Source organism: Aulonocara sp. 'chitande type north' Nkhata Bay, linkage group LG20, assembly GCF_057382095.1.
Source record: "Aulonocara sp. 'chitande type north' Nkhata Bay isolate Kocher_YH1m ecotype deep benthic linkage group LG20, A_spYH_male_GT1.1, whole genome shotgun sequence".
NCBI lineage: Eukaryota > Metazoa > Chordata > Actinopteri > Cichliformes > Cichlidae > Aulonocara > Aulonocara sp. 'chitande type north' Nkhata Bay.
Window position 1 is genome coordinate 21,089,965 of NC_141363.1, and position 15,634 is coordinate 21,105,598.

The 15,634-nt window shown below is 43.0% G+C and overlaps 1 protein-coding gene across 6 annotated transcripts in view; it reads left to right on the plus strand.

Moving 5' to 3' along the window:
- The window catches only part of sulf2b (sulfatase 2b), a 90,050-nt gene that overhangs the window by 36,794 nt on the left and 37,622 nt on the right, over nt 1-15,634 (plus strand). For 4 of the 6 annotated variants that reach the window (XM_086276725.1, XM_086276729.1, XM_086276728.1 and 1 more), the window contains exons 3-6: nt 13,000-13,228; nt 14,193-14,313; nt 15,229-15,347; nt 15,419-15,570. In XM_086276725.1, coding sequence (XP_086132851.1) covers nt 13,069-13,228; nt 14,193-14,313; nt 15,229-15,347; nt 15,419-15,570 — 552 coding nt within the window. In that variant the 5' untranslated portion in view covers nt 13,000-13,068. Of the gene's footprint in view, nt 1-1,118; nt 1,366-1,395; nt 1,678-12,999; nt 13,229-14,192; nt 14,314-15,228; nt 15,348-15,418; nt 15,571-15,634 lie in introns of those variants that run through there. The other 2 variants (XM_086276726.1, XM_086276727.1) reach the window with 2 other exon arrangements.

Below are 15,634 nucleotides of genomic sequence, written 5' to 3' on the forward strand. Positions count from 1 at the left end.
AGCTGTCTAAATGACTCGGCTAAAGTTAGTAGCATGCTTGCTTTTTTTTTGGTCTGCTTCCACTTGTCTTTGCACTAGGATGATGTCGGCGTAAATGTGCAGTCATATTCGTTGTGTTCCCACTAGTGCTTTCAGGTTAATCTCGTTGAAATGACCTTAACGCCACAACACGGCAAATCTCCGTTAACGAGCTACCGCCGATCGCCCCGTGAATGGGGCTAGACGGCCAACACGTTAACGAGCTAACTGCGCTAACACACTAGTTCCCACCCATGTAATTGAGCATTGCGTGGCACATCCAACATACTGTTTTACTTTAGTCCATGACTCGCTTACCTTCAGGGTCATACGTCACATGAAAACCAAAATAATTCCAAACGCCAGATCTGAATGAGAGTGGGGGAGGTCCATGTTGTAAGGAGAGCTTAACTTCTGTCTCGCTAGCTTGCCCTGCGCTCTTCCTTCTGACTATGCTGTCTGTGTTGAGCGCTCAGTGGATCTGCGCTCGACAGTGCAGCCTAGGCGGAGTAGTCGAACGCAGATTCACTGAGCGCTCAACACAGACAGCATCGTCAGAAGGAAAGTTGATAAAATAAATTACAAATGTTGTATTGTTCGATACATATGCGTACCGAACCGAAAGCACTGTATCGAACGGTTCAATATCGATACGAATATCGTTGCACCCCTAATATATATATATATATATATATGTATGTATGTATGTATGTATGTATGTATACACAGAAAGTTTGTTGCTGCAAATTAATCTGAAGAACCAGAATCGCTCCTGACCTCCTGGTTTCTTCTTCTTCTTCTTCTTCTTCTTCTCTGTTCCACAACTGCAATTCAAAATAATCCAGACAGCAAATTAACGAGCACCACAACTAATTCACATATTGGTGAAATGACTGTAAAACTGTAAATAGGAGGAGGACATCGGAGGAATGGGCAGAAAGATATGAGAAAGTGATGAAGCGATAGAGAGACAATAGAGAGCGAGAGCCAGAGAACGAGGAGGGGAGGGAGTGATGGAGAGAGCCAGAGGAGAGCAGGGAGATACAGAACAGGAGGTATAAAAAGATCAACACAGAGAGAGAGAAAGTGATAAAGAGGGAACGAGCTGGAGCGAGCGAGGGAGGAGGGGAAGAGGACGGAGGAGGTTGAGGAGCAGCAGCAGCTCAGCTGTTGTTACAACAGTGAGAGCGTGCGGTCGCCGAGGGGAGAGAGCTGTTGCCACAGGGATTATTGTCATGTCTGCCACCTCGACAACAGTCAACAGGACCTAGGCTGAGAGGAGGCTGGGGAGGTTGTTGGTTTGGCGCCGGAGCCTACGAGCAAGGCAGCGTGGCCCATGAGGACGAGGTAGGAACGAGAGCAGAAGTAAAGAGCGATGTGAAGGAAAAGACAAAGGAAAGCAGAGCGGGAAAGGAAAGGGAGAAAGAGAGAAGTGTAGTGAGAGATTTGAGTGTAAAACATCATCTGAGAGGAAGCGAAAGAAGAAGTAAAAGCAAAAAGGAACAGAAAGCAGAAGTGGAGCTGTGCGTTCGGGTTATTCTGCAGAGTTTCAGGAGAATTTCTGCCTTCTTCTCCTCCGACTTGCGTCTGTTCGCTCTCGTGGTGTTTCTCTCTGTTTGATCTCTTCACGTTAAGCTTCATGTTCTTCGCCTCGTTGCAGTAAGTGCTTCTGCTTGTAAATGGTTTCGTGCCTCTGTTTTGGAAAGCTTGATTGATAGAAAAGAGCAGAGAAAGAATGAATGTCAGCAAATCTGAGCAAACCAAAAATGTCAGTCTGTCGTTAAATACTTTGTTTCTTCTCCATTTCCTGTTCAGTCACTTACAGATATACATTGTTTAAATATACGACTAACACATCAAATATATTACACACAAGGAAATCCAACATCCCCACAATAGAGAAGCTGGAAAGACCGTTTTTACATCAAAGCTGAGGATTGTCAGTCAGCGAAAAATGTGAATTTTGTAGAAAGAAACGTTTCTGACAGAGAAAAGACATCAGACGTACGTCTAGAAGTCTTACGTGTGTCTCTGGGTTGTAGTTGTTACAGAGATAAAGGTTTAAGGTTAAATCTGGTGATGCTCTGGATTTTTCTTTCTTGACCACCAAACACAAAATTTCTTGCAAACAAATAAAATTATTGAGATGTTTTGAATGAGTGAGTCTTAAGGGTGTAGAGTTGTCAGTGGATACTCTTATTGATACTTTTACTGATATTACTTTCTGTGTTTTGGAGCAAAATAAAGGCATTATAGTGGTAATGGCTACTTTTGACGCTTCAGCTCAAGTTCACGTGATGCTTAAATTTGGACGTACAGCTGAGAGGTCTCTTCCTGTTAAAAGGGAAGTCTTTCTTCCTGCTGTTACCAAGTGCTGCTCGTAGGGTATCGTCGAATTCTTGGGGTTTACTTTCTTTTCTTTTTTTCTTTACCTGCAATACAGAAGCAGTTATTGAGGCAACTATTATTGTGAATTGTCGCTGTGGAAATAAAACTGAATTGAATTCAGTGGAGCTGTTACCAACTGGCTCATTAGCATACAGCACCTGTACTTCACTGCTGTGATGGGCAGTAAACCTTTTACCATTACTGTGCCAGCAGGCCTGTTACACTCCTTATCTAGCAGCTGACGGTGGCTTTGACTTGGGTGCCTGCATGTGTTGGAGCATTGCTTGATTTATTTCATTTATCTGTGTCTTTATCTCAGAAATACTCCAAATGTCTGTTAATCCACGGCTGAAAATCGTCCCGTCAAATGAACTACGTCCATCTGTCAGTTCGATAAATGATTTCCATGTTTAGTAACACGTCGCCGGTCAGTGATATAAATGAAACATTATGTTTGTTGCTCTAAAGAGTTGCCTTTTTGGCAGGAACCAGTGGATTTGGAGTTGAGGGCCATCAATACGAGGTCAGAAGGTTTGGGGGACACACAAACTTTGGTGTGTTCATAGGATTTGTTGACAGTAAGAAAAATATACAGTTAAACTCCAGAGGACTGAACATCCTGTTTGTCCCCAATCAAAGTTTGGCTTCAGTGCTGGACAGAGAGAACAAACAGAAGATGGTGTCCAGTTTCCTATTTCTACTTCTCCAAAACATTTGGTAATATGATATCGCTGTGAACCCTGCACTCGAGGTTTATTGTACGGAAAACAGAACAGAGCCGCATTTTTTTGGGTGTCCTCGGCCATCTGATGCGTATTAGTTTCATCCGTGTGCGTCCAGTGCAGAGACTGGAAGCAGCCAAAACTGTCGTCTCATTTTATCAACAGAGAAGAAGGAAAAGAATCCAGTGCAAACAGAGCTGGACTTTTTCCATAGTTGCTGCTTATTGTAACCGTAGCTGTTACTTATTATAGCAGTCACACTGAATTTCCATTAGTTGGCTTCTGTGTTTCGCTTTAAAGCTGAGTGTGGCCAATTCACATTTAGCACCATTTAACTCTGAAGTCCAACTAAAAGACACACCTGCACCGTCTCAGTCCAGCCTGCAGCATCCAAAAATGTAAGGGTGGTGTTTGACGGGGTCAGTCACAGGAACGGATTGGGCACGTTTTCTTGCTATTTACCTTAATGGCAACAGAGGGCGCTGTACATTAAAATAGCCCTCAACTTTACCTTGTTCACCTCAAGTGAGGGTTCAAGTGGCCCTAGCTGATGATACAATCGGAGGTGGTGGTGAAAAGTCATGTTTTTAACCAAGAAAGGACGTCTAAATGTTTTTGTCACACACGCCTCCATTCAGGGCAGCATGTTTGATTCTCAGGGGGGCAGAAATAAGTTCAGGAATTTCATGACGTCTACAGCTTCTCTAGTTATAAATCTGTTTGCAGAAATGAATGCACAACTTGTTGGTTCATCCTCTGAAAAGAGGAAGTGTGTGCTTTTAAAGATTTCTGTCTCTTGTAGGAGGAATCCATTGACGTCAGCCTTCCCCTCTAGCTGACACCCTGAATGAAGGTTTCACCTAATTGTCCACTGTTTAGTTCAATATGCTGTGTTTGTCTAATCTGCTGCTGCTTGTTAGAACAAGCTCATTAGGTTGTGGAAGGAAAGAAAGGGCGGCTTTATTTATAGTGCACAGTTATTCCATGGAAACATGATGTGCTTTGCAGGTAAAAGGAGACGTAAAACCAACAAAATTAAAAAAGCTATACATGAAGGTTTACTTCTGATGTAGCTCTCAGGTAAAAGACAGAAATGATGTTTTTTAGTCTAAATCTTCAGCGTGTCGTTGACTTGCTCCGTTCTATGCTAGGACCCACAATGAAGCAAAAACTGACTGTTATTTCTTTTTTGCCTATAAAAAGCGTCTCCTGAATGTTTCTGTAACTCTGACCGGTTTATTTCCTTTTATACTTCTGCTATATTCAGTGAAAAGCTGGGAAATACAAGTTCAGCACTTAGAATCACCTTTTATCTGCTTAATTTCCCACAAAGTAATGAGGGAACAGGCCTCACCTGCTGCCTGTCAGTTGTCTAATTACTTTTAAAAGAACTTTTGGCGGCTCTCTTACTTCCCGAGGGGAAGCCACAGTGTTTGATTTGGCACAGGTTTTACACCTTTCATTGCGTGCAGTGCTTTTGTTACAACCCATGAATTAAAGCTGTAGATTGTTTGATTTAAAGTCCACTGAAGTGGTGCACGGAGGCAATACTACACAAAATCAAATAAAATGTGCTGTTGTCCAAAAATGTAACACTGTAAGTGAATTAAACCTGCAGTGGCCAGAAAGGGGTCACATCCCTGCTCCTTTATCTGTGAGCCTGTGAACACTTTAATACTGAGCCTGTGGCTATCCCCAGTATAGTGAAAAGTAGGGATGCAACGATACCAATTTTTTCAAACCGATACTTGGATCTGAGTACTTGCCGATACAGAGTACAAAAACCGATACTTCTACCACACACACACACACACACACACACACACACACACACACGCGCGCAATGAATTGGAAGACAGGTTTTATTTTATTATCTGCCGATAAAAAATAAAATCTTAATAAAAATGACCACAAAAAAATTTCAAGTGAATAATAAGCAATTCTGTTAAATTATTGCAGAGTCTCCACATTGTAATTTAACAAAATATCACTGAACTATTGGGCACTGTCTCGAGCTTTCAGAATAATAAATAAACACTTCTGTTTGGAATAAAATAAATACAAATTAGGTTTGAGAATAAAATAAACTTTTAAATTATTGCAGAGTGTCCATATTGTAAACAAGCAAACAAAAGCCGCCAGTCTCACTCGCCTAACCCTGTGCCTGTTTAGCGTCCCCCTAGTGGCCAATTTAAAAAACTACAACAGAAATGACAAGCCACCCTCTGATTAATGAAATAAGTTAGTATCGGTTCATGGTATCGGTTCATGGTATCGGTTAACTTTTACGAGTATGAGTACACACACATTTTAGAGTATCGGCCCCGATACCCGATACTGGTATCGGTATCGGGTTTGTCAGCTGTTATCAGAGAACGGAGAAAGCGGCCACGCAGCAGCATCAAACATAACTGGAACCTGTGTTAAAATAAACGTGGAACCTGTGCTGATTTGTTACCGGCCCTTAATAGAAATTCCTACTGCTATTTGACAAGAACTGTTTCAGTGGTGCAGTGCGATACAGAGAGGTATTGTTGGATGGACTTTAAATAAAGCAGAAGGTTAAACGTGGTCTGAGAGCCTCAGTGGCGATGCTGCCGGAGAGAATTTAAGGTTGTGTCCAGAAATAAATCCCTCACACTAAATGCCTCCTGACATGTTTATTAGTAAAAGTCGAGAAATATTAGCCGACGCATCAATTACAGCCAAATGAAAATGGCAAATGCATTGATATTTCTGTCTGCGATCAGCTATACGTCATATAGTGTATGTCAATAACCGCAGCCGGCTCTGTAATAAAGGCTAAGAGGCTAACGTGTCACCACAGCAACCGCAGCACTTTTCATTTTATCATCTGATACTTTTTAGAGTTTTGTCGAGAAGCATTGAGCTGACCTTTCACCTCCGCGCAGGGAGATATTAAGTCTCCCCTGCTGGTCTCTCTGCATGTAGAGATGCTAATGAATATGAATGAGCAGTTGGAGCCATATTATGGCTGCAGTATCTCTTTATTGACATTCACCACATTTCATATTGAGTCACTTGGTGGCCAACTGCTTCGGCTGCGAGGCCCGCCCACGGCGCATGAATATTAATGAGCAGATAGATGTGATCGAGAAGCCACAGCCAGAGAGGGCACATCGGGATGACAGACGAGAGAATTTATGATCCGTGGGGCTTTGGAGCGCTTGTTCACAGTTCAGGAGAGCGCGACTGCACGTGTAGCGCATATTATAGCCTGATAATATAGTTTCATTCATTGCTCTGCCGAAAGCGTGCAGTCGCTCCGGTATTTCGGCGCTGTCTGAGAGCGGAGCGTGACTGTGACTCCACGTTCATTAATATGCAGCTCTAACAGCCTTCCTTGTCTGGATTCAGTCTCTCCAGCAGATGTTGAACCTGCTGCAGGGATTAGCTCCCATTCAGACACTAGAGCGTTATTGAGGTCCAGCACTGATGTTGGGTGATAAGATCTGGCTCACAGCTGGTGCTTGGGTTCTTCCCAAAAGGGTTGGATGGGGGGGATTTAGGGCTCCATGCGGACCAGTCAAGTTCATCCTCACAGCACTTGGAAAAGCATCTCTGTATGGTGCGGGCTTTGTGCATGGAAGCATCTTTATATAGAAGGATAAAGTCTGCCTCAGAGGTCTGAGAGAAAGCTTCTCAACCAGTCTTTCATACACACTTTTAACCCTCGGGCGTCTTCGGTCTTCAGATGTCTGGATGTCTAAAGATGTCTCCCATGCAAAGCTGTCATGTTGGCTTTGGCTAGGCAGCATCTCTACAAGTTATTCCTGTGAGCCAACAGCTCCCAACACTTTAAACGCTACTCTTGGCTTTATGATGCCATATTCAGTTTGATTTTATTTATATAGCACCCAGAAAGAAACCTCCGGCAGATCCAGGATCAGGTGGGGACCAGATACTGCCCTGATATATGGTTATTTTAGGCACACATATAGGCTGTATATAGACACCACGGCTTCAGTCACTGGTGCTCAGATCTGCATTTTGAAGCCTCAGTTAGTGAAGTTAGTATTTTGGCAACAGTCCAGACTGGTTTTGGAGGCAGAAGTGGGAAAATTTGGACAAGAGCTTAAAATGCTAAGTTATCAGCTAATGCTAGCTCCATTTATAAATTGCACAGGTGCAGTGCACAGACCAATACCTGCTCTTTAGTGTCCAGATGAATAAATACTGGGTTTCACTCACCTACAAAAGGACAGACGTCTTGGGTGATCTCTACCACAAAAAGCCACAAACGCAGCAGATTTGTCCTGAACAGTGAGCATATGTGTGGCCAAGCAGACAGTTAGCAGCTCACTGAAGCCCTTCCCACCTGCAGTTCAAATGCCATGTTTGTGAGGGGCAGCCAATCAGAAGAAAGCTGGCTTATTTTTTGCTGCGTGTAAATAAAGATTATTTACATCTGGAATAAACCAAAGAAAAGCCACAGTACGGCTCTATTGTGTCTTCTGAGGATAAAACGTGGTTCCTCTCTTGTTAATTACTCAGGAAATGAAAATTTCTCTGTAAAGTCTAAAAACTTCACCGTCTGTTTTAAATAATGCAGTGACTCTGCTCTCTGCTGCTTCCGCCTGTGTGTTTACTGATGTTCCTCAGACTCCAAGGTGAGGATATAATATTTCAGCGGCTTCACGAAAAGGCTCTGAATATCAAATAAAACAAACTATCTGGAATCAAGAGCAGCAGCTTTATTTTCAGGCTCGACTCCATGAATATCAAATGAAAAGAAAGTATTGGGATTCAAAACAGCTGCTGTATTTTCAGCAGATTGAAATTACAGCACTATAAAGGCTTTCGCTCCCGAGCAGTGAACCAAAGCATCTTCAATGCAAAACTGAATCTTCAGAGCGGCGAGTGCATGTACATGATCAGGACATGTGTAGTCCTGCAATCAACATCAGAAACAGACTCTTAACTCTGCGATGGCCTTAAAACCCTCGTTTTAACAACACTGGCTCGACTAAAGCTTTATTTACAAAGACGAGTTATGCTAATTTGTGTCGTTAATCAAAGTTATGGGGCTTTTAACTTGTTCACATGATATGCTGGCAGCTAAGATGAGCCTATTAGGGTGTAATTGTCTGGTCTGATGGGAGAAACAACCGGCTGTAATTAGAAAATTAAATATTCCTGCTCAAATTACCTATTATATTTCACCAAACACGGAGGGTATTTCATGATATTAGTCCTTGGTGGCTTGCCAAATGAGTTTTCTTTTTAATTAGCTGTTTCTTGACTGTTTCAGGTAGATAATTTTAGAAGCTACAGTAGAAATGATTGATGAGCAGGAGGGCTGGAGGAGCAGCAGGAGAAGCAGAATTAATTACCCACGGAGACAAACAGAAGCTCGGCACTAAAACTTTCTTTTTATCTTGACTACCAAATGTTTGAGCGCAGTTTCTTATTCAAAGGACTTGAATGTTCTACAAGGTAGAGCAAAACTGCAACACCTTTGGAGCTGTGAAGTAAACAGAATTCCACATCCTTCACATTATCCTCAGTTTGCTTTGGTAATAGTGTTGCACTCTTTTACTCTACACACAGTTTAGGTTTTGGTCACCTTTGATGCTTTTATTTTGAAGGAATTCTCACTTATTTTCCTTCGCTCTGCACAAACTCATCCCAGACCAGCTGGGTTTGTTTAGAACGTCCAAGTGCTTCTTAAAGCTTAACATCATTGAACCAACTTTTAACATTTTATGTACATTAATAAAATCTATGTTTAATCAGCTGGTATTTCTGCTGCAATATTTAAACATCTTGTTGATTAGTTGTCCACATCCCTGCTGGAAATATGGTTTGGATTAGGTGAGAGCATGCAGGTGGCAGTACACAGGATGCCAGTTCATTCATTATAAATTAATCAGATGGTACTAACAGGTGCAGGTGAGCAGCACATGGACTTCACACCAGAGAGCTTACAGTTTAAATATGTCTGATCCGACTGTGTCAATATCACAGGCACCTCTGCTGGGTATTTTCAAGAAGTTTCCATTCAGTGATCCATTAATTCCATCCATATTCTTCAGTTTATCTAATCCAGGGCTGCAGAGCCTTTCCTGGAGCCGGGGTACGCCCCGGACAGGTCACCAATCTGTTGCAGCCCTGCGAGAACAAAAATGACAGATTCCCATCACGATTTCTACTCTGAGTGTTTGAGATTCGATCGGGGGAATGGGCTCCACAACTATGAATCGGCTCGTTTTTCTATAGCAGTACAAGCTGATATTACCTTTGGATTTTTTCGCTTTGGTGCCCGATTAATTATCAGAATTGTCTTTTTTCCTGTGTGACCGTGGGGATAAATAACTCCTGAAACCTGTTCTCTTTTTTTCAGCGACCAGTTGGTAAAAATGTGAAGGAAGGTAACAGTGAATGCATCCTGTCCCTAATTTTGCATAATACTAGTACATTTTATGAACTGCACGAATAAATCAAGAAGTCAGCGTTGACACCTTTATGATCCGTTAGTGCTGCAGATCATTTGCACTTTAACCGTGCTGCGTTCAAAGCTGACTGTGACCCAGACTGAGACCGAAAAATAATCCTGCAGGTTGAGTCGGGGGTTAGTCTGGTCTCAGGTCAGTTTGTAGGTCAGTTTCATAATGACGCTCAATGACATAACATGAATATATTGCAGTAGATTACCGACAGTGGTGGGCTGAACATGGCCAACAGCTGGACCGCTCCACTTCAGTCCAGATGTTGGGTTGGATCCATAAACCAGGTTAAACAATGCAGAGTCTCGCATGTGTTTATTCTCAGTTTCACTTGGTTCCTGTTCAAAGTCAGCATCATTACCCAGTCGTATTCATTTAGAGCCAACATCCCTAAAAGGACAGCAATAAATGTGTGTATCTACCAGAGTGAAACATATTTGTATCATATTTGTTTGATGGTTTTGGTATGAAAAGATAGAAACGTAGAAATAAAAACAAATGAATGAAATTCAGCCGTAATAACCAAAGGACGAGGTGCTTGTGCTAAAGCTGCAATAACATCAGTGCCATATAAATCATAATGCAAATATACGAAGTGGGAGTCTGTGTGAGGGCAGCTTAAGTATCAAATGTCAGAAAGTTTGTTAGAACAGTTTCTGTTAAATCAGATTACAAATGCAGATTTAATGTCACTGAACACTCCATTATAAATCTGCACAGTTGTTCAAGTTTAATGTAATCAGTTTTAGCTGTCAGTCATTTATGTTGGTGCTTTATGAAGAATTATATTTTAAAAGAACGTCAGAGTTGAAGTAGCTTCCAGGACTGAAATATGAAGCAAATGCAGAAGTGTCAGCATTATTTCCTTTGGCCAGCAGAGGGCGACTTATCTAGATATGGTCCCAATCCCTATTTTCAAGTGTTACTGATGACAACATGATGTTTATTATTAATGTTATGATCCCCATTAGTGATAAAGTACCGTAACCTTTAAGGTAGGCCTCCTGCGTAACTGCTCCGGTGCTACATTTTCAGGGTTTTTTGGTCAGCGCCTCACTTTTCAACATCCAGTTTCAAAATTCCAACATAGCAGCAACAGAAACAAGATCAGTGTGTGACATCAGTCCATGTTTAGGGTCCTCACCACACGAGCATGCCCTGAGCACAAATAAATCAAATAAATCTGGGATTTATGGTCCAGTTCTGACGTCTGTTTGTGCAACCTGTTGCCTCTGCAGACAGAGGGATCATGGGAACCAAAGCACAGACTGCAGAGATGCAGCCGTAGCAATAAAATGTGACCTCTGTATGTTCAGGCTGAATGCTGATTGGTTCAAAAGTTGGTTTGAACAGGTAAGAATGTGAAATTGGAGTTCATCTCCAAGGAGAGAAAAATATGGGAACAAACATTAAAGATGAAAAATTGTGCACATGAGAAGCTGCAGCTGACAGTTTTAAGGCTGTGACGCATTTAAGGGTTTGAGCTGAAATGTAAGGACAGTTGAGTTGAGTTTAGTTGTAGTTAGTGTCTTTGAACTTTGGGAAACAATGACGTAGACGACCACATTCACCTCCTGACTGAGACTCATGGTACCACAAACAGCCTTACAAATACAAGAAAACAGCGGAGACACTTTATTCTTCAAGCAGACCAACACGTCTTCATTCTTACTCTGTCACAGGACCCAGAATATTCCAGCCCGGCTCACCCTTTCTGATTTCATCGTTACTGTGTGGGTCCTCCTTTCTCTGTCTGTGGATAATAATCTTGTTATCACGTGAATATGTTGATGGATTTGCATTGCAAAACCTCCCAACTCCCAGAGTTCCCTTCCTCTGTGACCTCTTTATACTGCTGTGGAGTATCCGGGTGGCTTCATTCTGGATTCTTTGAGCATTTTTACACAAACAGATGAGCTCAAAATATGTTTTTTTGGTGAAGATTGTTTTAAAATGAAATACGTGATTGTGGCTGTGGCCTGAATGGAGCGTGGAGGTCTCTCTGCCAATCTCTCTCTCTCAGCAGGTCGTGCGTAATCTCCAGTCTGTTCACAGCTGGAGCCACCAGACCACTTTAACATGAGAGCTCCATCAGCAGCCACACACACACACACACACACACACACACACACACACACACACACACACACACACACACACACACACACACATATCACCGTGGGTGTGTTCAGAATGAGCACTGAGCCTCTTCTGTTTTGATTACTGGCTAATTTGCATGATACACCCTGCTGTGAGCTCTTTCTCTCTCTCACACACACACACACTCACACACTCACACACACACACACACTCACACACTCACACTTGCAGACACACACATTTCTACTGTGCTTTACGTCAGTGTGACTGATAAGATTTCAGCGTTTTATTATCAGAGAAACAATAGACTGCAGCTAATGACAACTGTGTGTGTGTGTGTCCTGTAACTACTGGGACCAGAAATCTTTGACTTTTTTATTATTATTTTTATTTTTGCTGTGTGAAATCAGCGCTCTCTTGGATGGATCATCAACATTCCCGCCCTCGCGCAGTAAATAAACGCAGCGCGTCACGTACCGCAGCCACATTTCAGCCAAACGCTGCTGCAACAGTCATAACACGTCCAACAGCTGCGCGAGCAGCGGGGCATTCGTTTGGCCTTTTCAAATATCTGACCCACTACTGGCCAGATTACTGTGACATTTGCTGCAGGTACTTTTCGCCTCCAAGAGGATCAATCCTGATGACGCTGATGACCACCTGCAGGATTCCAATCAACTACAACAAACATGCATCTAGGAAGCGAATGTTAGCAACAGATTGAGGAAGTGTTTGCAATATCAGAAGGAAAACAGTTTCCTAAAATATCTATAACTAAAGCAACATTATGTGGTTCTGGTACGGTGTAGACGCCACTTTGAATCCTTTTGTAAGGTCTTCTCTTTCAGTGGCCAGTTGAAGGTTTATATCAGTACACAAGCCGTTCCCGTGAGCCTAAAACGCAGGCGTCAGCCTGTCATAAACACTCTGTTTCATACATATTTCTTCTTCTATGGTAACTATAAACTGTGGTCATCTTAGACTGGTAGCACAGGAACTCCACCATCGACTGTTCAAATCTTCTGTTTGTGAACGGTAAGTCAGAGGAAAGCTGTCTTGCAGGCAGGGTGGCCTTGATAGGATAGGAGCTCAGCTTGTTTGAGAGACAGCATAAACTGAGGGGGCACCAAGATAAATATGGATTATCCTGAGTCCTGGGTCATGCCAAGATTCTCTAAGTGGAGTCGAGGAATAAAAATATGGAGCTGGAAATGGCGAACGTTGTAAACCGGTGGCTCAGTCTCACGCAGATTTGTTTGAACCTCGGTTCTGAACTCGAGGCGGTCTCTTTGTGTGTTTTCCAGAAGCTGAGACAACTTGTGGGAAGCAGCTGATTGGTTGACCTTTGTGGGGAGGCCCGGGGGTCAAAGGCCATGGCAGGTCGACTTCTCCTCTTCCTGTTTGTCTCCGTGGCGCTCTGTCACGCTCATTTTTCTTCTACGCAACGCCTGAAGCCCCGCCTCCAGAGAGACAGACGCAACATCCGACCAAACATCATCCTCATCCTGACTGATGACCAGGACATGGAGCTGGGTGACTGAAACTCCACTACAAGCCTTATTATAAGCATTAGTCTGACTGTCTGTACTGTTAATGTAATTGTTGGTAACACGCTGGTGTGGACATAAAAAAGTCTCAGTTTAACAGTAATACACAGTTAACATAATATTACACTCGTCATATCAATACATCGGACAGATCTCGTTTGAGCAGCTTGAGCAACTGAGCTTTACTTCCAAGTCAAAGTGTTTGAATCATTAAGTAACTCCTTTATCTTGTTCTTTAACAGGTCGGAGTGCAATGATCACTGTCTGGGAGCCTTTTTAGGGCTAACTTCCTCTCTGCGATCCAAAAATTTATCTTCTATTATTAACGACATACAGCTGGAAATGGCTGTTGTCTGCTGCTGTCTGAGATTATGATCCCATTTTTAACTGTATCGTAGATTGTGCAGGCGTGTTGCAGGAAGAGAGAACTTTTGTTACTCTGTAACCTCTTCGCTGCTTGTTAGACTCATTGGGTCTTGTACTGGCTTAGTAGCTCATTGCTCTGACCAGAACACGTGTGGTAAACTCTTTAAACATTTAAAGCTTACTAAGAGTAACGCCTTTCTGAGCCGAGCAGTTTCTGTCATATTTCAGGCTAGCTCGTAGAACAAAGCTGCTGGGTTTGCGTCAGAAGTTGGTGAGCGTGGTCTCCGCCAGTGCAGCTGCCCTCAGAAGAACCTGTAAACTGTTCTAATGGTCGCCAAACCACGACTTTACTGATATAAAGCGAGGTGTCAGAACTCGTTATTGAGGGCAGAGGCGAGGAAAGAGTTGATCTTTAATCATCGAGCATTTTAAATAAGAACCATGTTTCAGGTGTCGCTCTCCATTTTATGTCGAGGCTTATGAGGCAAATGATTTTGAACAATTTTCAACAGAAACCAAGGAACTTATCACCAAAGCAGGTGGACAAGCTTTACAATGTGCTAACCGTGGGTTTCTCCATGTAGGGTCGATGCAGGCAATGAATAAGACTCGCCGCATTATGGAGGAGGGCGGGACTTCCTTCTCTAATGCCTTTGTGACCACGCCCATGTGCTGTCCGTCACGCTCAAGCATGCTCACTGGGAAGTAAGTACAGTTCCAAAGATGGAGGTGCCTACTACACCCGAAAAGTGAAGCCAGAGCCGTTGGCCAGCAGGGGGCGACTCGTCTAAGTGCAAAAAGACAGCCGATGTATAAACTGTCTACAGGAAAAAGGTCGTTCCTGACCTCAGTAAAGACTTCAATGATGAGGTCATGGTTGGGTGCTAGTTTCAAATCTTTTAAATACAAAATGATGTTAATTTTATTAATCAAGTCAAAGAGGATAATGAAGCACATTTACACTTAAGGATCGATCAAGTTCGACCTATACCGAGCTTGATGATTTGCTGAATGCTGTAACCAGTTATTCCACCAATTATTACATGTCAAAGGCAATTTGCTCCTCAGTTGCTCTCCATCGGCTAGTCTACTCACTTTCCCCACTTACACCACCTTTAAGTAGTAGCTCCTCTCTGAGTCAGAAGGAGGCCCGCGGTTTTGAAGCAACAACAACTACCCAAGAGCAGCAGTGGCATCTGACAGATCACAGGTTCCTTGAACAATGACAATAACGGGTTATTCTATTCTTCTATTCTTATGTTTTGTAAGCAACCAGCTGCTTATGAGTCATTTACAGCTTTTTCCAGTTATCGTGTCTTGGCTGTGGGTTTCTGCAGAGAACCAGCCTGATGCAGGTGTTAAATTAATCAGCTGCATGCCTCAGTGTGAGATAATCTGTGCCCCAACAGGTCAAAGCTGGTTTGGCGGCCCAACGAAGACGTTAGTAATATTAGACAGGTGATTTTAATGTCTTCATGTGTAAAGGAAAGAGTGAAAATCCTATAATGGATGTGTTTTATTACCAAAGCGCTATTAGCAGAACTATTAAAATAACTTTACATGAGACTTGGGATACAAAGTGCGAGCCTCTTGTAGTAACACGTGTTCTGTCTCCCTCAGGTATGTTCACAACCACAACACCTACACCAACAACGAGAACTGTTCCTCGCCGTCTTGGCAACGGCAGCACGAGCCACGGACCTTCGGCGTTTACCTCAACGACACTGGATACAGGACAGGTAGGCAAATACACAAACACGCACTCGGGCTTTGTGAGGCTTCTGTTAATACATCTGTGCTTTTTCTCCAGCCTTCTTTGGAAAGTACCTGAACGAGTACAACGGTTCGTACGTTCCCGCCGGGTGGAGGGAATGGCTCGGTTTGGTGAAGAACAGCCGCTTCTACAACTACACGCTGTGTCGCAACGGCGTGCGAGAGAAGCACGGAGCGCAGTATCCACAGGTGAGGACACACAACACAACTCTGTCGCTGCACAGCAATGCAAGTTTAGCATGTGGCTAAAATT